Source organism: Aythya marila, assembly GCF_965140915.1.
Source record: "Aythya marila genome assembly, chromosome: 5".
NCBI lineage: Eukaryota > Metazoa > Chordata > Aves > Anseriformes > Anatidae > Aythya > Aythya marila.
Window position 1 is genome coordinate 31,821,168 of NC_139046.1, and position 22,888 is coordinate 31,844,055.

At 41.8% G+C, this 22,888-nt stretch overlaps 1 protein-coding gene across 4 annotated transcripts in view; it reads left to right on the plus strand.

Moving 5' to 3' along the window:
* Positions 1–22,888, plus strand: part of AMBRA1 (autophagy and beclin 1 regulator 1) — a 128,198-nt gene that overhangs the window by 25,594 nt on the left and 79,716 nt on the right. For all 4 annotated transcript variants that reach the window (XM_082761665.1, XM_082761667.1, XM_082761668.1 and 1 more), the window contains 2 exons: positions 5,794–5,880; positions 12,605–12,787. In XM_082761665.1, coding sequence (XP_082617791.1) covers positions 5,794–5,880; positions 12,605–12,787 — 270 coding nt within the window. The remainder of the gene's footprint in view (positions 1–5,793; positions 5,881–12,604; positions 12,788–22,888) is intronic.

The window sequence follows — 22,888 nt, forward strand, 5'->3', positions numbered from 1 at the left end:
CTGATGGGTTCTGCATACGTGACTTCAATTCGCTCGTTGAAATTGGGCAACACAGTACAGAGTTGTCTGAAATAGTTTTTCCCTATTCTTCAGAGAGAAGGAAAGGGGGGAAAAAACAAAACCAGTGGATGGTGTTGGCTGAGGTTTTTGTTTAGCATAGCTTTCTAGTCTTCTACTGCGACTGTAAGCGGTCTCCAAGAATTAACTGGACTTGTTAGCAGTTAATGGTTGAATTTAGGATTTGAGAGAGGGTAGCAGCGTTACTGGAGAGCCAGAGAACATTCATCTGTCTTCACATTTCAGCTTTCTTCTTGTCTTTATGTTAAACATTGTGCTGTCAGAAGAGGAGGATGACTGAAGGGAATCTAGTTTTAAGCTGTTGCTGTGTTTTACATTCATTAGGAGCACATCCACAGGGACAAGTGCTCGGGAGAACTGATTGCTAGCTGTAAGTCAGAGGACTGAAAAAGGGATGTGATATGAAGTAGTGCAGTAACTTTACTTCCAAATGAGCAGCAGGGAATTCTGTAAAAGCCTTTCCAGGGAAGATGTAAAACCTGGGGAGGAAGTTCACAAGCTGCTAGAATTGTCAATGTACTTCTCCTTCAAAGGATAATTAAGAATTGCTCTGTTTTAGGCTCTCTGTGTAGCTGAAGGCTGGGATTATGTGTAGGGTAGGAGTGTATGCTGTCCTTGGAGCACTTCATTTTATCGATTTACTCTGGTTATTGGTGTGTGGCAGCTTAGGAGGATGGAAGCTGACTGCACAACCTTTTGGTTGTAGGGAAGCTAATCCTCAGTGCTGCTTGGTAGTGCTTCCCTTTTGGGAGAAGAGCCCTTCCCTCGGTGTGGTTTGGATAGTAGCACTACGCGGTAAGGCGCCTGCTGTGATAGCACATCTTGAGATCTGGTGTAGGAATTGCATGTCACCAGAAATTGTTACTGAGAAGTTAAATTTGCTGCATTTAAGTGTCTTCTCAAAGCCTGCCTAGATGAATCACTCTGTCCCAAGAGGCTTTGGTGGTGATCCTCGCCCCCGGGGAGTGTGGTGCAGTCTGATAGTTGGTGTGCTGTGAGGAGATCGTATCCTCACTTTTCTCCTCCTCGGGCTGCAGCTTCTGGCACTCAGCTGCTTATTCCTGATAAGTTTCCCTTTTCTGCCCATAGTGTTCAGCACATTCATGCTCTTCTCTCTCTCATCCAAAGGCATGCCGTAACTCAGACCTTGCTTCCTTTTTCCCCTCAGTAGTGCGGCTGTTTGCAGACCCGAGTTGATGGAGCGATCACTGAGCAGCAGTCCTGTAGTTCCTGACGTCTGGCAGAAAAGGCATCTGCTGAGATACCAGTGCTGCTGAGCAGGGGCCATTTATATCTTCGTGTAGTAGTTTTAAAACAACAATCACAAACAAAAACACACGCACAAAACACAATCCCCCTCCTCCTATTTTAGCAAGCCGGGCCAGAAGCATCTCCCAGGGTGAGCAGAGTTAATCTTCATCATCGTGGCATTGACTGACAACCTGGAGGATGATAATGTGTGATTTTTCCTGGTGAGCGGGGGAGGAGAGTGGAAATTGCAGTTTCGCTGTTAATTGTACTTTAGATGTCATTTGTGACAATTTCATATTGTCTAGACAGATATAGTGGAGCAGTTGCTTCCACAGAGCCTAGTGTTAGCCCGTTATATATCTGGGTAGCAAAAAATGGAGCTGGGGGGGTGCAGCAGGGAGGAGAGTGCAGTAAGCTCCGGAAAGGATTGGGGAGTCAAGCATGATCTACTGAAATCTTTCCAAAGAAGATACAAGCAACGTGTATTTCTGTTCTCTCTTTGCATGTCTGTCAGAAACTGTTAGACATCAGTGGCTAGCACCTCCCTGTAACAGAGCTGCTGCTATTTGTCCGTGGTTTGTCTTTATTCTACTTAACAGAATTGCTCCTAACCTCAGTGTATATCTTGGCAGGGAACTGGGCTACGTTAGACTGAGCTTACTGAAAACATATAGTCTGTGTCTCTTTCAGGACTTAGGGTAGCAAAAGCTATGAATGCAACATCCAAGACTTCTATAATATGCAATGTGGCTTACTTTAAAAACATTTATTTGCACCTTCCTTAGGGACAGGAGGTTACACTGTCACCATCACAAATTAGACAATTTATTGATGCTTATAGCAGCGTCCCTTTTATTGAAGCCATTTGTCAGTACCCGATGCATTCAGATCTCTAACTTGGACCTCAAGGGCTTAGCCTAGAATGAATTAGTTAATAGATTTTATTCATGTTCAGTACTCCGGTTTCAGTACAGATTTTGTTATTCGCAGGAGCATGAAGTGCAGAGATCCATCTGGATCTCACGAGATTGCGCGTTGCCTTTTTCGTTTTGTTTTTTTGCCTGCTATTATATCTGTCGATGCTCACCTGTTGGTTGCCCATAGTGACTGGAGAGGGCACAGTTGGAGGATAATTAAGAATCAATAGTTGCTAGCAGTTTCTTAGCTGAATTATCTTTGTCCACGTGATTTGAATGAGGCCTCACTAAGTGGCTCGTATGCCTTGGTGTGGTGTAGTGCAGGTGTCTTTGGTGTTGGCAGGCTTGGAAGGCTCCACTGGCACAACCATTTCAGCAGAGACCGTTCAACTCTGGCAGTGTGGTCTGAGAGCGGGTCCTGTGGATGATGCTTCACGGGGTGGAGTTGCAAAGGTTCAGGTAAAATCATGGGGCTCTGAGGCCTATAGGAAGCTGGTTTCTCTGGATAACTGGCTGTGGAGCATCAGTCTGCGGCTCAGGCAGCTGTTGGTTTGTGCTTTACTTGGTGCTCATTTGAAGTGACACATGCCCTGCAGAGCAAGGTTTTTCAGGTGTTTATTTCAAGGATCAGCTGGGGTCTAAACCTGGGGATTGTAGATTTCCTCAAGCCTGATGTTTCAGAGATAAGCAGAGTGCCTTCTGGCACAATGGTACTAGATGCTGTGAGGTGTGCTGTGCCCCTGTTTGCACACCCTTTTGGAGCCCTCTGCTTGGTGTGTGTTTTGATTTCTTTCAGCTTAGCTGCTGGCTGCTTTCTGAGGGTCATCCAGCTAACTCAATGCCCTTTTTGGGCAATTGCCAGCGTTTCCAAAGGAGAGAAAAAATATATATAGATGGAGAATACCTGGAAATGCCTTTCTAACAGATCCTGCTGGGCTGTGCAGCATGTGCTGGTCATCTGCCCTTGTAACCCATTGACTGTGCTGCGTCATTTAGTGGAGAGAGCCCAAAAGGTAGGGAAAGAGGGCATCATGTGCGTTGTATAAGCCCCAAGACTTGACAGTGACGATGAGTTGGACAGTTATTTGTGTGCACATCATCTGGGCACTGTCAGCTTTGCAGGAAATGGCACCCAGCGGACCACTGGCGTTGTGTGTAAGTTGCTCGTACCCACAAGGAGACGACTGCTGTTCCCTGGGCTGGGAGCTGACCGGGCCCTGCCAGGATCTGCGTGCTGTGGGAGCTCTTTCTGCCAGATGAAGTCCAGCAGGGGTAGTGCTGCTGAGCTCTACAGCTGGCAGGCATGGGACTGCTCCTAACACAGGGTGAAGCCTGGCTCCTGTGCCATCCTCTAAAACACTGCTCTGTACTCACCGGCTGTTGGGATACCGGGCAGTGAGTGCTTCACGGGCTGCATGCGGTCTGTGGGATGCCACTTGTCTTGCTGCAGGCTTGGGTCTGACAGAGGAAGGAAACTCCCCTGGTTTTGCTGGTTTGAAGCATCCTTTGCAGAACATGAAACCACTGATACGGACTGTTAATAGACTGCCCTGCGTTGTTGGAGGGAAGCACTCAAGAAGAGATTGTGCAGGGCTGTTCACAAGGGTGGCAGCCTCAGCTGGTGCTGGAGTGCTCTGTGTAAGCAGCTCTCAAGAGTCTGCTTGACTGTGTTGATGCTGCAGTGCCAGTAACCCAGTCTCTGAACCCTGAGCTGGTGGCTCAGAAAGGGACCAGTTGACTGAACAGGTAGAATATCTGGTACAGTCATGCTCAACCATCCACCGCGTCCCCCCAGAAGTAATAATAGCAGTTTATATATAGAGTGAGTGATAGACCTGCAGTCACTACAACCTGTCTTGCAAAACTGTTGCACCATTTGTTCTGGGTTGCCTGCCTTGGCATATATTGACTTCTACACTTAGAGCAGGAGAGAGGATTTGGTAGTATGATAACTTTCTGGGGAGCCGAGGGTTTCCCATCTTCAACATCTAGCGGTGTTGAAGGTTAGAGCTTTTGACTCAGTTACTTGGGAAATTAATTCATCTCAAAGTTGAGAGATTTAATAACTCTTCTTGGGTAAGACAAATGGTTGCCAAGCAACTTTGTACCAGGGAGGACAGGATTTCTTCTTTACCTTCTCTAAAGTCCTAGTGCTTTGCAGCAGATGTGTGCTTTTCCAAGTAACTAGAGCCATCTTTTTGCTGTTTCCTGTACTCTAGGTTTAAAATGTAAAAGTCAAGGGTTTTATTTACTTATTTTATTCCTGGAATGCAATCCAGATTTGTCTTTTGAGCCTGATGGGGAAGCTACTACTGGGAAAAACGTGTCTCATTTGCATTTGTGCTGTATATACCTGAGAAACATTCTGGCTGGGCTTGTGCTCTCACTATCTTCTTTCTTTTGTGATATTTTGACTTGCTGGCTAGAAATGGGAGGCTGGATGTGGATCTGGTCCATCATCCTGCTTCCCGTGTTGACGCTTGCTGTCCTGCATTGCAAATGCTGCCTGCGAAGGAGGTACATGGGGCTAAGGCTGAGAGACTCAAATGTTTCTCGCCGAGCCTGTGTGGGGGTGAATAGAACAGATGTGGTGTTGGATCTCTTTGACTTTCAAACCATAACAATTTTAATTTGGGTTACAATGACTGGAAAACAGATTTTATCAGGAGTTTCGAGACAAAAAGACTTGAAAGGAAACTCAGCAGCCTTATAAACTTTGGTAGTTGATTTTTCCACTCTCCGCACCCGCCCAAAATCATCTCTCTTGTAAGTGTTAATGTAATGGCTGCAGCAGGCTTGAATGAGTCAGTCTTGAAACAATGCCATCCTCTGCTTTGTGACGAGAAGCTAGCTAGAGGTGCATGTAGAAGCCGCGGTGGAGGACATGTTCCTGCTATATACTTTGATTCTGCTGCCTTCATGACTCAGACTCGCTTCTCGTGTATTCAAGCTGTCTGGCTGCATTTGCATACATTTGCTTCTTGAGTGAATATTTGGTATCTCTCCCTGTGACTGATTAAGATGCAGAGGAAATGAACGCTTCTGTGTCCAAAAACCTCTCTTTCTGAGCCTTGAGACTAAGATTGAATGTTTTGCCATGAATATATGCCAGCAGTGTCCTTAGTGTCTCCATACCAAGCTGTGTTCTTTGTCCTGTGCTCCTTGGCCCATTCCATATGTGGCCACCTTTGAGTAGGTACGAATTTGACAGATGGCCAATGCAGCGTTAGTGTTTATGGACTTGGCAAACTGGGGTGGCTTATCTCCAAAGGAAAAATAACATCTGCATTTTTCCCTTGAAATTTGGAAGCGGGTTTGGGACCACTCTTCTTGCTCGAGGTATTCTTTCTCTTTTATAGTGAGAATATTACACTTTGTATAGCTATGTGACAAAAACACTTATGCCATCAGTCAGTGGTTTAGTATGTTGCAGAATTCTTTGCACCAATGATAGAAATAGTTTTAAGAGGCTTCAGCAAGTAGGACATAAATAGGAGGGATGCTCCTGGATGGTCTCTGACTTAGTCATTTGTTTTTTTCTTTATAGGAGGTTGCTGGAGTCTTCCCTCATTTCATTATCTCGCTACGATGGAGCAGGGTCCCGGGAACATCCAATCTACCCAGATCCAGCCAGGTAAGAGCTAAATGCAATTTAAAGACATTTTAGTTTCATAGACAAAAGCATTACTTTGGTCCAACTCCCTGAATCTTTTGGCAGTGGTCCTAATATTGGGCCCATCCTCTTCTCAGTGACTTGCCATAGGGGCAAGAGAGGAAACCAAATGAAAAGATGTCATTAGGTCTTGAGGAGAATGAGGAAAAGAAGAAATTGCTGTTGAAGTAAGCGCATAAGAATTCCAGAAATCATTTGGGATGGAGAACACTAGGTGGCAAGCAGGTCCAATAGTAGAAATGAGATGATACCAATACATTTGAAGTATCTTCTAAAGGCAAAAACGCAGAAAAAAAGAAAAAGCCTATTAGGGAGTAAGGGTGACTGCAGTAAAGGCAGTTAAGAGCTGGTGAGAGCAAACAACGTGCTTGGAAGAATGGAATGTCTCCATAACTGTGTAAGTATGAGAAAGCATAACCAGGATGTGAAGTATACTTAACTAAGAATGAATTACTGACAATTATTTCTGAAGAGTCATGAATCATTGACATTAGAAATAGGAACACCTGTAGTGCTGCTTAACCTCCAGAAGAGGTGGGAGTATTTCAGAGGACTAGAAAAAGCAAACATGGCAGAGTTATCAAAAATGGAAAGGAGTGATCTTTGCAGTTACCACTTAATGTATTAAGAAAACAACAGATGGGATAATATGACCTACAGACTCTGTCAGAAAAGATGATAGAATCGTGAACAGCAAGCAGCTTTGGAGGCTTTCAAAGACTAAGTTATGACAACAAGCTTTCTTTAGATGGGTTTAACAAAGGTATAAACGAGGAAAATTCAGTAAGTTTTAAATATATCTAATTTAGGCTCTTAAGGAACCTCTAGCATAATTGCATGATTTGAAGGTTACTAGGATTTATCATACGAGCGATACAGGAACAATGTATCAAAACTAAATATCGAAGTTGCTGATGGAGGTGCTTTTTTCCCCTCTTGTTCTTTTCTATATTGACACCAACATACATTTTTATACAGACAGTACTCTAAGTACAAGTTCTCAAATAAGAGGTGATGTTGCAAACTGGCCACACAGTATAATTATGCTATTAAATGACTCTTTGACTATCTCTGTAAATAAATCCTTGCAGGGGAGAAATGTTATATCAGGCTTTTTTTCCATCTGTTATGAAGAAATTTACTCTGTAAAGATAATTGAATGGTTTAAGAAAGATATAAAGCTGTCTGGAGTGAGGTGTAAGTAAGGTGGAGTGTGTTTCCCATATATGAGGTCACTGGAAGACCTACCTAGGTTACTACAGAATGTCTTGGTAACCAAATGTCAGAATAATGCTGATAAATGTAAAAAGCTTTCTAGTTGGCAATTGATTAAATGATAGAGGGACAAACTCATTTACCCAGAGAGATAAAAATATTTTACAAAGGTCAGTTAAAGGATATTACTACATTCAAGTCAATTTATGAATGCTAAGAGCTGTTAGATGTCTGGAAGTGCATCATTTCTTATATTCTGGAATGCACAATCCAAAATAGGCAGATTTCTCGAGATTGTAAGAAGTGGTTTTGGCTCTCTGGGAACTGCATTTTGAAAAGGAAAAAAATAAGAGCCTGCCTAGATTACCGAATCTTTTTTCCCCCTCTGTCAGACCTCTCCCATAGTGAAGCTCAATAAAGTGTATGAGAAAGGATCCCTGTCTGAGACATTTCCTAGCATAAGTTGGAGCATTGTCAAAAGTATTTTTCTACCTGAAGCCATTTTTGAACTGATATGGCACTCTTCACGTTCAAGTTCAATCTTTTTTTTTTTTTTTTTTTAAATCTTATAGAAGGTATAGTAACTTGAGTTTCAAAGGAGCTTTGGAAGAGCAGTCCAGTGGTGAAACTTCATCTAAGAAGCTTAATTTGTTCCACTCAGTGTCACTTTGTCTTTTTCAGAGGATGAGGTACATAATGTTAATTGGCATGAACTAGAAATTTGAGTGGGGTAAGATCAGAGTCTTCCTCCACAAATCTTGTTGGTGTGTGAGACTAGTAGGATCTCTTTAATTGTCCCTTGACCTTTTTAGAAATTGGCAGGGGATGGGTGTATATAATTAAATGGGATGTTTCTCCATTTGAGTTTTCTGTAACATTACGAGTTTGTAACAGGAAAGTTCAAACTTCCAGATGTTCTTCAGTAACAAAGTGGAAAAAGTGAAACAAAGGTGAAACGAACTCTCTCTCTATCTCCTTAGGACCAAATATCCTTAAGACCAAGCTGTCTCAGTGGATTTTTTTAAATTCCCATCCATGCTCTGAATATTTTTTTTCAGTCTGTGTGGTAGATGTCTCTGCATCTCCAGTGTGTAATGGTTCTATGTTTGAATAGCCTAGGTCAGGAGTGAGGCACAGAGAACGTTTTTGAAGTTCCCTTGGGTTTTGAATGAATATTCTGCTGTAGACTGCTGCAGCCTTTCTCAGTGGCCTTGCTGAACTCCTCTAAGGATGGCTTGGCTGTTAGGTCGTTCTCCACAGCTTCAGGATATACTAAGCTCAGAAAACAAGCTGCAGATGAATCAAATAGAGCTGGTATCAACAGAACATCTATATATATAGATAGATTATTTCTTAAATAGAGATACTCAGAAATATACTCTCAGACTATATATGTAAAGCAGCACAGGAACGGTTGTTAGATACATCTCTAGAAAAATCTAAGCTGTTCAAATAGTTCCTGGGAAAGAGATGCTTGGCTTGGCGGGCCTGACTGTTGCCTGAGTCGAAGGCTAAAGAGGAATGGAAGCAACCAAAGGCTGGAGTCTGTTATCAGCAGTGCCTTCAACTCAAGGGCTAGTGGTGTGTATGCTGCTTGAGTGATCACTGAGGAAATCAGTGTCACCAGTCAGGTAACTACCTTAAAACACGTCTGCTGGCCGAGAGACACTTAGAGGTGTGGGCTCTAACAACGGCAGTGAATATTCTGGACATCAGCATGAGGACAGGGTAGCTGAGCGGTGTTGGTACTTGTGAAGTATCTGGGAGCTCGTGGCAGGGCAGCGTGCTGCCCTTGGGTGCAGATAGGCCAGTTCTTGCTGTGGCTGGTCTGGGTAACTGGGCGTAGACATCCTCGCTGAAGTTCTTGTGAATTTTAATTTTCTTTCCTTTGAAAATACTAAAATGGGGAGGGTGAAGAGAAGCAGCCCTTGTTTAAAATTTTTCATACTATCTGTAAATATGTCCAGCCTGTTTGGATTTCTGACTGTATTTGAGGATGCTGCTGTGTAGTAGCTCTTGCTCTAAATGGCATCATGAGTATTGAAGAACGGTATTTGAACTTTACTAATTTAGCAAAATGTTTCCTTCAGTTAATTCTCTCTTCCTTCAAGTTCCTCTTCTCGCTGGCCAGCCAGCAGCACTAGGTGCCTAGTTAGAGCCCTGTTTCTCACCGACATAGTTGTTGGGTGAGACAGAAGCTGTTTGGTTCTGTTTTTTTGCACGGCAGCCTTTCTCCCACTCAGCGCCTCGTTCTGTGGCTGTCATGTGTGGCAGCCTCGTCTCCTACTCTGAACCATCTGCTTCTGTAAGCAGGGTCTAGTCACCTCAGAGACTAGGTTAATTCAGCTCCTGCGGTGCTGTCAAATACAGCCTACTGTCCTGGGCATGCAAACTTGGCTTAAGAATTGCTGGATAAACTTTTTGTGTGTTTTGCCGCAGCTTTAGCAGAAGCACAGGTGAGAAATAAATGAATCAAGTGGTCTGCTGTGACTGGCTTGTGCTTAGCCTGCTGGTAAATGAGCGTCAGTCAGGGGCTGATGTACACTTGTGTTCAGTAGCTGAATGAACTGAAGAGGTATGTTTAATGTTAAACAGCATTTCTTATGCTGCTTTGCAGCCTTCTCCTCCCTCCAGGACAGCTAAATCTCTTACGTTGGTTCTCAACTCTGATTCTGATTTGTGTTATAACCATATTCCAAAGAGAGACATCCTGACAAATACTTTCTTTGGGCTGTGCATACCCAAGCACTCATCTGCAAAGATTAGTTCCTTAGTCCCTTGCTTTGAATATGTTTCTCCCTTGCCCTTTGTATGTTAGCACTTGCACCTTTCTGTGTGTCAGACTTAAGCTTCTTGTCTTACCTTTAGAAATCCTCTTCACTATCTATCCGTTGTACTTACCATGTGCTGTTGGGAAGCTGAGTCTGACTTCTGGTCATGTGTTATTGCCAGTCTTTGTGGCTTATTCTTTCTTGTTCTTCACACAAGAATCACACTGTTTTCTCTTGTGGTGTCCTGCATGACTTCAGAATACTAAATATCTGCAAAACTTCTTCACATCCTTCTGTAAAAAATCTCCCTTGGTGTGCTGTTAACAAAGAAAGAAGTTCCAGTGATTGCACTGCTGGACTGCTGAGAGCACTGTTCATGTCTTCCTGTATTGCCTTGCTTCTCTACCTGTTCGTATTATGCTGTAGACTTGTTTTTTTTTTTTTGGCATTCACAGAGACTTTGGATTATGCAAAAGGGCAAAGAGAACAGCTTCTCTTTTATATGTGGTGGTCAAGACCAGGTTGGACAAAGCTCTGGGCAACCTGGTGTAGTGGGTGGCATCCCCCATGGGACTGGAACCAGATGATGTTTAAGGCCCCTTCCAGCCCAGGCCGTTCTATGGTTGCAGTAAAGCCTTGCTGGTTTGTGCTTGGCGTATTAAATCTTCAGGGGAATAAAGAGAAATGCAATGTTTGTATAGCAAAGTCTTCTACATTATACAAGCATGAGCAGCTTCAACTCATCTCACAGCGCGTAAAAGGTACAGGAGGCATCCAAAACAAAGTGCACCCTTTACCACTTTGGGTGTGTGGTGAGTACGTTTAGAGGCCCCATAGCCTGCATTCTGTCTGTAAACTTCCCATGCTAAAGAAATAAGAGACTGGTAGGGTGCAGGGAGCTTACCCTGCAGAAGAGGCATCTCTTAGTCTCTACACGCTTCTTGTCACCTTCTCTTTTGCTCATGTGCCATGAATGTATGGAGGAATGGGAGATAGATTGTATTAATGTTGTTTTGGCTGCAGACAACTATCAAGGACAATCAATCTCTTGAAGAATTAGTATGTCTTTCTCATGCTGCTCTGGGGAGCAGTCTCTCAAAATACTATTAAATAGTTTTCCGTTGAAATATGACTTTAGGGATAGTAGCAGAGCACTTTATCAGACCTGGTCTGATTGTTTGCTGCTCATGCTGATGGATGTGAATCTATTCATGTATTACTCCTGGTACATCACCGCAGAGCCAGCACAGCTCTGGAAGGATCAAGTCTTCCATGTTATACAGCAGTCATATTATCAAAAGATAATTATGGAGTTGCATTTTGTTACTAGTTGTAGCATAACACACACTTTGTAGTGGTAGTCACTGTAAAGGTGAATTTATCCTTTCTCTTGGTTCTCATGGCTGACAGCAAGGTCCATTTTAAAGAGTTTAACTCGAAGGTCTGTTCTGAAGATGAACAGCATTTGTATAAGGCAGACATTTCCCCTCTTGTGTGATTGTAAATATATATATATTTATCTCTATATTAATCCATGGAATTTGCTGTTCACTTGTTTGTTTGTTTGTTTTTTGCTTTTTGTTTGTTTAAAGCTGCTCAAATTTTCATCTGTAGATTAAAAAAAAATAAATAGGGCTGTGCTGCCCATTATCAGTCTCTTGCCCATGGTGCCTTTATAGAAAATGAGATCGGTACTTGCCAGGGTTATGAAAATATAGTCTGGTAACTTGCACCGATTTAAAAAGAACAAAATCAAACGCATGGAATGTGGGAGCTAGGCATTAATCCACCCATTCCTTTAATATCTAAGCTGCTGGGTTTGTTTGTTTGTGTCTCCCCCTCCCCAATTAGGTCTCAAGTCTAGCTCAAATAAGGCTGAAGAAATGGTTATTTGAGTATCTGAGGTCTCTGGACTTTAATACTGAGATCCTGTCTCGCAGACTGTGCTAGAAGTTGTGGATGTGCGTAGGATGGGGAAAAACGCGTCTTTACCCATTTAGCACCAAGGAGCTGGGTAACGCTCAGGCATGACAGCTGATGCAAACAAAGGCCAAGTTCTGCTTGTGGAAGGATTAAGAGTTAATTGCAGAGGAAAGTGGGACTCAGGCTTTTAATCACAGTGCTGCTCTTACAACGTGTAGTGGATCTAATGAAATTGTCATTATACAAAAGCCCTAACATTTGGATTAAAAAAAAAAATTAAAGCTATTTCACCCTTTTTCCAAGTTGATACTTTGTGGTGCTCCCATTAAGTACCCTCAAAACACCACCACCTTTATTCAGTATTTATTTGAACACTGCTGCTGTTTGGCATTGACAGCAGAGTGTAGATTGGGAGTGGGCTTGATTCTTACCGGGGATGCTTGCTGGGATTAGGTTTGTGAACTGGTAATAAACGAAGAATGGACTCCGGAGACTCCTGAGAAGAAAACTCTGAGCTGTGGGTAAGGTTTTTGTTTACAGGTACTCTATAGTACTTCTGTTTGCACAACAAGGAAGTCACGTGGGTGTGAGGAGCATAAAGGGAAAATTGGTTCTACTTGTTTTCTTTATTCACGTTGTCTTACTCATGCATAAAACACAACCAACCTATTTCGTGATATGCTGCTACTATCCTGGAACCTGAAGCTCCAGAGGAAGAACAAGGCTGGCTGTCATTCTATGCTTTTGTAACAAATGCCTGTCTCTCTCTTGCTCAGGTTGTCTCCTGCTGCATATTATGCTCAGAGGATGATTCAGTATCTTTCCCGGAGGGACAGTATTCGACAGCGCTCTATGCGATACCAACAAAACCGTCTCCGCTCTTCCTCCTCCTCTTCTTCCACTTCAGAGAACTCAAGCCCATCTGTAGAGGGAAATGACCTGGAATTTGAAGATTTTGAGTAAGTGTGCGTGCTGCCTTGCCCTCTTGCTACTGCGTGTTGTCAACACAAGACTGCTTTGTGGCTTCCTGCTGCTTAACATGCAAAGACATCTCAGGCTTCCTGTAGGAACAAGATAAGTTTAAGTCATTCAATTAGTCATTCAATGAAAACTGATCGCTACACATGGATCTTGTCATTTCTGTTATGAAAAGTGAAAGAGGCTTTAGGCAACCTTTGGCACATCATACTATCTCAACCAGATTTAAAGGACTGGTTAAACAAAGGAAAGGAGAATCTTGTCCTCTCATGGAACTGATGAGGAGCCAAGAGTTTATTAGAGCTTTCAAGTCTTGAGACAGAACAGGAGCCCCAAAGAGGCTTTGCTGGACTTAGTTATTTGATCTAAGGCTGTGAGAGACAGCCAGCATGTTCTGTTACTTTTACTTGCGGTATCTGCACAACTTTGTCAGTTGAGCTGAAGTTTCTGGGATTGCTTTTTTGGAAGACTGTGATTGTGAATCTGTGTTAAGGCTTAATTTCCTGTAAGGAGAGCAAATGGCCTCTAGTGTCAAAGTGAGGAATGGCCCTGCATCCTAACCTTAAAACAGTGCTCCTGGAAGCCACTGTATTTCTTTCTGAGCAGTTCTGACAAACTTGGAAATCTGTCCTCCGACATCTACTTTTGGACTTTGAGGTACCCAGCGTGATCTCAGTGAGCAAACTTATAGCAAATCCTTTCCAATAAATGGTATTAGAGTAATGGACAGTTTGGATAACATGGAGACCGAAAGCTCAGGCATTTAGATTAAAATCAATTTTAGCAGGAAAGAGAATATGACCCTTCAAATCTGTCTTCAATCGTTGCCTTTAAATATGAGATTTTTCCCTTGGTACTTGAAGTATTTCACTGATTTTTTTTGGCCCTTTGTGTATATTGAGCTTAAAACATGCGATGATTCTGAGCAAGGTTATAAAAGTAATCTATGGAGATTGTGTGGTGGGAAGCCGTGTTTGACTGAGAGGAGCTGTGAGCCCCTCAAAAGTCTGGACTCTTATGTTGTTGCTGCCAGCAGAGGATGCTGTCAACTCTGCTACTGCTATGACTTTGATGTTTACTTGCTGCAGTGGCACATGCATGATTGAGATGGCATGATGCTAAACCTCCATGCTTTGTGGCAGGGTGAAGTCCCTTTATGAAGGACACTGGTAAAACTAGCTATCCCCCAAAAAAGTATGATGTTAATCCCTTTAAGTGGTGGTAGAATACATTTTTTTCTGGAGTATCGTTCTGTTAAGCTGTCATTTCATGCTTTGGCAATTAAATATTCAAAAGTACAGAGTAGAATGAATGTCTTCCCCTGTCACTGTGGCCTTGTTTGTGTAAGATGTAAATGAAGGAAGATAGTGCAGCGTAGTCACCGACTAGTAGGTTTTCCCAAGCAGCTTCAGGCCTGGAAAAGCAGAGATGTGGTGGTTGCTGGGCCAGTTTTGTAAGGCGGGTACTTCGTGAGCACAGATCTATTTCTTTTATCCCATTCCGTTTGTCTGGGGCTGTTTGTTCTGTTGGGAAAATAAAAGCTGGTAGGTTTTCCATTCACAGAGCAAGGCAAATACCTGCAGAGAAGTGTGCTCCCCTGAAGATAATATTCGCACAGTGAGAGCACCCAGTCAGGGAAGCAATTCAATCAGACATGCTAAGGTTGTCTTTCATTTCATACTGAGCAAAGAGGAATGTTTATTCTGTACTGTGCACTTGCTGAATTTGTTGGCTGAATATTTCATACTGAATTCTGGTCTGTGCATTCAAGACATTCTGTCTTTTTCCTTCCCTGCTTCATTATTTCCCCTGGCTGCTTAGAGAGAGCTGCTGTGCAGGGTCCTTTGAGCTGGAACTTGTCTCGTGATTCATTTGATTTCTTCTGTTGACACTTCAAAATGGAATCTCTTAAAAGGAATAGAAAGAGCTCTATATGCCTCCTGCATTGCTTCATTCTTGCATTCTCACCCAAGCAGGGTCATGTATCTCTTTCTTGCCCTAGTCTAGATGCTCTGTTTTGCCTGTTTCTCCAGATCTCGTGCATGACAGCGTGTTGCTGCTGCATCTAGCTGTATGCAGCTCATGCTTTTCTCCTGAAATCTAATGAACTTCTATTAATGTAAAATCAATAGCAATTTGCCTTTGATGCTTTATCTTTCTAAACTGGTTAATGTCGTTGGTAAATATTCTCTCTTCTTTCTCCTGATTTCTAGGAAATTGAAAGGTGGATGTAGCATTAGAGGGCAGGTAGTTCTACCATATGTAAAGCTGTGGGCGAGGAGCAAGCCCTGTGCTTGCTCAGGGTGCCCACCAGACAAGGCACCCTTAGCTCTCATCTTCCGTGGGGTTTTGAGGTTTCTTCTCCTCCAAGAGGAGCTGTATCTTTTCAGCTTTGCTTACGTGATAACCTAGGGATGTGAGCAACATGTTCTGTGTGCTATTTGTGTGCATATTGCCTACAAACTGATGCTGAAGCCTCTGTTCCTGTGTGCCAGTCTCTTGATGCCATTTTCTCCAGAATGCATGCAGTTTCTCCAGGATCTCATTTGAATTCATTCATAAATATGTTTAGTTTGTGGTAGACAAACACTACTGCTATTGCTAAAAATGTGGAGTAAAGTGGTTTTTTTTTATAAGTATTAGTAATATCCTTTCATTACACCAGCTGCTATGGGTGGGGAGAGGAGGGAGACACAAGCTATACCTGTATTATTTGGTCTAATAAGATATTATCTCTCTGCATGCGCTGCCTGTGTTTAACCTGTCACTGTTGTCATCTCAGTGCTTATTGAATACAACTGACAACTGTAAACTTAGTCATGTCTGCATGAAAGTATTTTATACAGGCTGTAATATATATCCAGATTGTAATATTAGGTTATTAACAGATAAATTGATATGAGTGGGTTTTTAGGTTAGCTTTAACAGAATTGTGAACTGAAATGAAAAGGCTTCTTGTATTCTAGGATGAGAGTCTGAGTGGAGAATGACGTCACTTTATTCTTCCAGAATAACTGGTAAAAATAGGTTCTTTGTAGACAAGCCACAGATGTTGAACTTTATAATTTCAAGGTCTTTTCAAGCGTCTTATGTCTGGAGCACGTAGTAAGTTTAGATTTATAGAGCTTAACTGTCTTTTTACTCCTTCAATAGATTTGACTGGGTTGCTTCCAGAGTGACCTTTAGTTTGGAATAGTGATGATGTTGGAGACTACATGGTGCTTCTAGGACTTTTTTCATGTGTATTTCTAAATATGGGAAAGAATACAGGTTCTTCAGTCTGTCAGACTGAAAACCAGCAGTTATCTAGAATGGCACACCACCTTGTTGTCTGAAAGCCTTGCTCAAATCCTTCATTTCAGTTCCATAAAGAATTTCAAGCCAAGGCTAAAGCTGTGGCTTTGGCCAACTCCTCTATCTGCTTTTGAGAGTAGGCAGCCTGGTAGAATATAGCTATGAAGGAGGTAGAATATAGTTATGAAGGAGCTTGGAGACTGCGCTTTAACATCTGCAGCTTTTTCCCTTTCTGTCTTTTCTCTTTCCTCTCAGGACAATCTGTGTTGGGGTAGCTCCATTCAGTTCTGTCGTTGTCACAGAGTAGGAAGGTCTTTATTGTCTTGTCTCTATAAAGCAAGAAGGGCTTCACCTCGCATGCCTCAGAGCATCTTTTGGTGCTTTAACTTTTTGATTTCCTTTGAGACGTTCCTGAGCACCCAGACAAAGAGCACGAGCATGGTAGATACTTTTGCTGAGACCATGGTAGATGCTCTCTGCTAAGCAAGAGACTATTTCCACAAAAACAGATGATGAAAGCTGTGGAAAGCTTACAAGGTTCAGGGTCAGATTGTTTAGCTTTCTTTGTTAACTTTAAATCCTTACAGTTAAGGCATTTTCTGGGCTTGCAGTTTCTCAGATGGGCATCTTAAAGGGGTCTCTTCTTCATTAGTGAGAGTATCCACGGTGTCTGTCTTCTGCCATTCCTGGTTTCCTTACTGATGCTGTCTCAGCAAGTTTCCTCCAGTAGTCTCTTGCCTTAAAAGGTTCTACAATTGAAACCTGCCAGCTGACTGACACTTCATTGGAGCCGAATGTTTCACTTTTGGTTTCCTGAACGTGACTTCAGTTTATTTTGGAGAGTAGCATGGTTGATGTTCTTTCCCTCTTCTGCAGGTCAAGTGTTTGTGTTAGGAATCTGCTCTGTGCCATAATCAGTTATCTGCCTCAAGCTAGCATTTTGGTTTAACTTACTTTATATATTAAGTAGAAAAGTTCCTGGCTAGTTTGCTTAATGGCCCAGGTGGAAAGAGATTTTGTGAAGTGTGAGTGAATGAGGGGAGAAGGGTTTGAGAAATACTTACTGAAATATTTTTTTCCCTACACTTGTGAAGGAATTCCATGCTCATTTATAAATCCAGTTTCTGCCTTTTCAGTCTGTCTCTAGATCATTTGCTGGAGATGTGGAACAATTAAAGCAATTTGTAGAAATGCAATCACTTCACAATGCACCTGCTGTTTTCACTTAGCACATCAACTACTAAGAGCACACAGCAGAACTGACTTTTTATATTCAGTCTTTCTCTTTACTGTCCTCCTTTTCAGCTGTCCACTGTGCATTAATGTATTTCAGAGAGCTTTTTCCTTCCTATGACAACCTTCAACTTCTGCAAAAGAAACTCCATAAAGTAGCAATCTTTTTTTTTTTTTTGGCAGTAGAGAGGAGAGTTTAGAATGGCTAAAGTTTTTGTGAGACCTGAAATAAGTATGGAGATTTTGATCTGCAGCTCCAGAACAACAGCTAAAAGCAATTCTGTCCTTATGGAAAGAAAAGTTCAGGGAATCCAAGGGGTAAAGAAAAAAGGTTACTCTGTAGTGTGACTTCATAGCTTAACCTGACATCCCACGCATCCAGAGGTGTCAAGTGCTCTGTTCTGATATGTTGCAGTGAAGGTTGGTAAGAGAGGTGACTTAATCGGTGATCACCTTTTGGTGTAGTGGTAGAAAAGTAGTGTATCCAAGCTGTGAGGTTTGTAAAAAGCAAATTGACTTTGTTTCCTTCTTACTGATGCTATCCAAGGTGTGTGTTTGAGGTTAACAAAAAATACATGGCAGGAGGTGGGAAAATAAATATGGGCTCTAATTGTCCCATAAATGTTGATGGAAAGAGATTTTTAGAATCTTTGCACCTGTGGAAAAAGCAGTGATTTCTTTCTGGAAGTCTTGGATGGAAAGTTTGTCATCTGTCTGTCTTACCTGAGCTCCTACAAATAATATTCCTGTTGGTGTTTTGTTACTGAATTCAGATAAAGATATAAAAAGTGTTGTTATTAGTTGCATGTAGCTGCCTTTGTTGTTATTTTCTTCCCAGAGCCCTTTTATCTGTGCTTTTGATGCTGTCTCCTCTGCTTCTGTTTCTCAGTTCACATGGCTCAGCCTCATTGATTTTGATGAAGATGGACTTTCTAAAAGGACCTTCTTAAAAGTGGCTGAAAGCCAGACTGAATTTTGTGGAACTCGGTGGTCGCTTTGTTCTTTTTCACTCTGGTATAGGTGTCTGGAGCAGTTAGCACTGGGACATTGTTCCTAGATGCATAGCAATTTATGTTAATTATATTCATCATCTTAAAACACAGTAGCAGGCTAAGAATGCTAACAAGTCCAGGATGAATGGGAATGATACTGAACCTACTCTTTGAACTTCACTTTTCAAGGATTAGTGAGTGTCTTAGTTTGGCATATGACATACTTGTAGTAGCCTGCAGCTTCATTTTCCTTGTTCTTTTTATCTTTATCTTTTGTGACAGTCTTTTATATTCTCCTTATCTTGGTCTTAATGCCTAATAATGCTGCCTGATGCAGTGACAGGGAATGACTACATGTATTTCCTTGGAGTATCACTGCAGGATATTGGTAACCTCTCCAGCATAATGCTGTGTGGCCATTAGGTCAGATTCCAGCGAGGCAAGTGTGGTGGTGAAGGAATAGCAGGGTGGTGAAGGAATGACTGCCTTTTGGAAGATGATAGTTGCCAGAAAAGCTCACATATTCCACACTGTATGTTGTCTGGGCTTGTAGAAACAGTCTTGATGTCAAGATGGTATCCTTCATGCCAGTTTGTTTGTTTTTTTTCCCACTTAAGCTACTTTTAACCTGTGTTCATTGTTTTCCTTTTGCTTTTATTTTGTCTCTGTGAAACTCTTAAGTCAAACAAGGTCACCTCGTAAGTGATGTCTGGTGTTGATGAGAGTGATTAGGAAGCAAGCTGTTTTTAGTTTGTTGCAGGCTATGCAGAGCAGGCTGTGGTTAGCATTCTGCAAGCCTGTAGACCTGACAGATTAGGGTTGATTGTGCAGTTATGTTTTCATTTCTGTTTCTCCTGGAAGAGCAGTGTTGTGATGGTGCAATGTGGTTGGGTTTTTTTGTTTGTTTTGTTAGTGCTTGCTTCTGACTCTTTATTCCAGTATGGCAGTCCAATGGGGCAGCTGATGCATGTTTGCTCTACAAACTGTATTCATTTAGCACCAGTTGTGAAGTTTACAAGCGATTAGAATTAGCAGTAGCGATGCTTTCCCTTCTCACATTCATGTTCGAATGCTTGAAAATGCCCAGTAAATGGGTCTCAAAGGAAAGGTGGTTGTTATGTTGGATGCTCTATTATTTTTTCATAAAACATTGAGTGCTGGTTCATATAAACATATGATAGTTCCAAGCTGGGGCGCAGGGATTCTCTACCTTTGGCCTCAGTTTTGCTTTCCAAGGATTCAGTGTAGCTGTGGAGCATATCAGCCTTGTTCTAAAAGGTGCCATCTATTTGCAAACCCACCACACGGTGAGATGATTAGAACAGAGACAACTGCACCTAGATCAGAGCAAGTGCTTCATTGTGATTCAAAATTAGGCTTTCTCTGAAGCAATTAATCCTCAGCATTTAACAGGCAAGCGCTGCTGTTTCTCTTGACCAGGTGATAAATCCTCTCTTATGTGATGCTTGTCTGAAGCACTTGATCTTCTGAAGTGCCATTTTTAATCTTGTAAATACGTTTCCCCCCTGAACGGCCCTCTAAGAGGTAATCAAGGCTGGAGGTTTTGTTTCCCTCTGGTCAGGAGAGCCATTAGTAACACAGCAATCTACAGCACTACTGCTGCTTTATAGGAAGTTTTAGCTGATAAATGCATGAAAGTTTTCTCGGGTGTTCCCTTGAAAAGCTGTTAGTGAAAGACTGACATTTAAGCCTTCAAAAAAATATAGGAGAACAGAAAGGCACTATGTCTTGAGTGACTTACTTAACTTCTTTATCAACTACCATATTAAGTAGCTGCATTTCAAGTCTATTCTTCTAATTCCTGTCTCTCCAGCTGGGCAACGCTGCTCTTTCCAGTTCCTCTAATATTTTTATTCTTCAGTTTTGTTGGGCTTCCACTGTTACACCTGGGAATCCGTTCTATGGTCCAAATACATTTGGTCCAAATACATTTAGTGCTAGGAAAGGCTTTTTGTGTAGCAGATGCTGCTTTTGGCTTAATTTTTTTAAGTTCTTGTTTTATCTGCCTTAATAACTTCAATAATGGTCATATCCTTCAAAGATAAGTAGATTAATGTATACCTTTAATTTTTACTAGGTTATGTATATTATTTTAATTCTGTGTCTTCATAATTTTATTGTCTGTGGACATTAATACTTATTACAGGTTTTAGCATGCCCAGTGCTCCTTCCTTACTTATTTGTACCGATGTGTGGGGAAACAAAAATTTCTGCTCAGAAATAAGTCAGTTGTCTCGAGTCTTTTCTATTAAACATATTCCTGGTTTTAGGTAAGATACTGTTGTTCTCAGAAAAATAAATAGGGTGGGCCCCTTTTCCTAACATGGAGTGTACAAATTCTCCAAGACTTGAGGATTGTGAATAAAATAACATCTGCTAGATGGAAACTCCATGTTTTGAAAGACTCCTGTTACTGATCCAGGAGTTGTTACTCCAGCAGCGCTTTCCTTTCAGTCTCTTTCAGTCTTCTAGGATAGCTGTATCTCACTGAAATATACTGAATGTCAAGGTTTTGTTTATTTTGTGTTCACATCTCAATTTTGAGAAGTTTATTTCCTAGAAACGCTCACAGTTTTCCCTAACCTTATTTGCAGGAGATACTCAGGATCTTGAAAGATCAGGCAGAGAAAAACAAAAGTTCTACAATCAGGTGTTTTGCTGCTCCTCTGTTGTAAAGATAGTAGTAATTTACTGTCATAGTGCTCCCAACACTGTGCCTCTTACTCATCAGTAATGGTGCCGGAAAGTGGCTGACATGTTCTTGGAATCGCTACCAAACAGAACGTGTCCCCCCACCTTTTTTCCTCATTATGCACCCTTTGTGGAAATGCACTACGTGCTTTGTCTTGTCCTTTGCAGCTCCTGGGAGAACACCCTTCCCAGGATATGTCATCTGTTTTAGTCTATATCTGCAGACAGTCCCATGAATTGCAACATTTCAGGATCTGTTTCTTTCTGTCCAATTATGATGTCCTCCATGGACCCTCTCTAGAGGGTCTGGGGTCGGAGTTGACCAACCTTCAGAGCCAAATAACTGTGTTTTCTTGTAACCTCCTCTGAGCTCCTGATGTGATGTTTGTGCTACTCCTGCCCTCCTGCTGTTTCCTCTGTGGTAACCTCCTGTGGTCTTACACAACTGATAGCAAGTGCACGGAGATACCCAGTGTTTGAAGTACCAAGGAATTACTATTTTTTTGTTACATGAATGGTGTCGCATCAAAATCCAGTTTAAAGATATTAGCAGGTGCCAGTTAAGCAGTTACTTCACATTGGAATTAAGTGTCTAACTTCTGCAATAGAAATTGATTTAGTGCTTGATGGGATCACATGAAACACTATAAAATGCTGAAAATATGGAACAATTGGCTTGGTCTGGCATAATTTGATTCTTTTGCACTTGCATGGCTTACTGGTGCTGGCTCTGATAATTAAATGGTTTTTCAAAATGGTCATTGTTGACCTAATTCTGTTGGCAGCGTAGTCAGTGGGAGTTTTAATGTTGACTACAATGGGAACAGTTAGACCAACAGATTGCATTAGAAATCCCATGCTGTGTGTTTAATTTCACTTCCTAATACAACAATCTCTAAATATTAAAGACTACTCTTGCCAAGATAGAGAAGCAGAACATAGCTGTGTTTTTTCCTTTTCTGACTATCTTGGCTATCTTCTGTATCCACTCAGTTATTAATGCGGTAGCCAAGTTACCAGCTGAAAGAAGAGAAAAGCTACCTTTTCCTCCAAACTAGAATGCCAAGCTTTGCATCTCTGACTCTGCTTTCACAACCATCATTTTCACTTGGTTGTATCTACATGTATGTTGGTCAAGTCTTTTTTTTCTCAGAAAGCAAACTAAACAGTAGCAGAAAAATACCGAGAAGTTACCCAGTTCAAGATGAACATTCATCCTTCTTGTGTCCTACTACAGCTCCACAAACCTCCTCGAATGTATGGGAATGTTTCTTCCTTTTCCTGCTCCATTCTGTGTTTGTGTTAATGCTGTTTTTCTCCTTCCAACTCTTACTCTCTGTATTGCTGTTTTGATTTGTCCCATGCTGGTGTCTAAGCAAGTTATGAATAACCTGAATTTGGGCCAGACCTTTAAAGTTAATTTGACCAGTTGTTGGTTCTTGCAGTTTTCCTCTGGAGAGAAATTAGTCTGTTTGCTGGTTGTAGTAAGAAGTCTCCCTTGTAGCCTTATGTACTTTTAACTTCTGATTCTTTCCCTGCACCTTGCTTAATGGATTGCTTAGGTCCTTCATTGTTTTTCACTGAACTTTCCCTGTGCCATTCACTTTTGCTGGTACACTTATAACAAAGGATATTCCAAGAGATTTTTTAGCCTTGTTATAGCACTCACCATGTCACATTTGTTTCATTTGTGCAAGGAAGCTGTTGGGTTGCTTTACAGAAGAAGCTTGTGTACACACCTGCTGAGGGATCTGCATTTTCAGGTTATGTTAATTGAACTAGCCACTGCAAATCATTAGCTAAATGAGTCTGCAGGTAGTTGACACTAGATAAAAAGTAGAGCTTTGATCT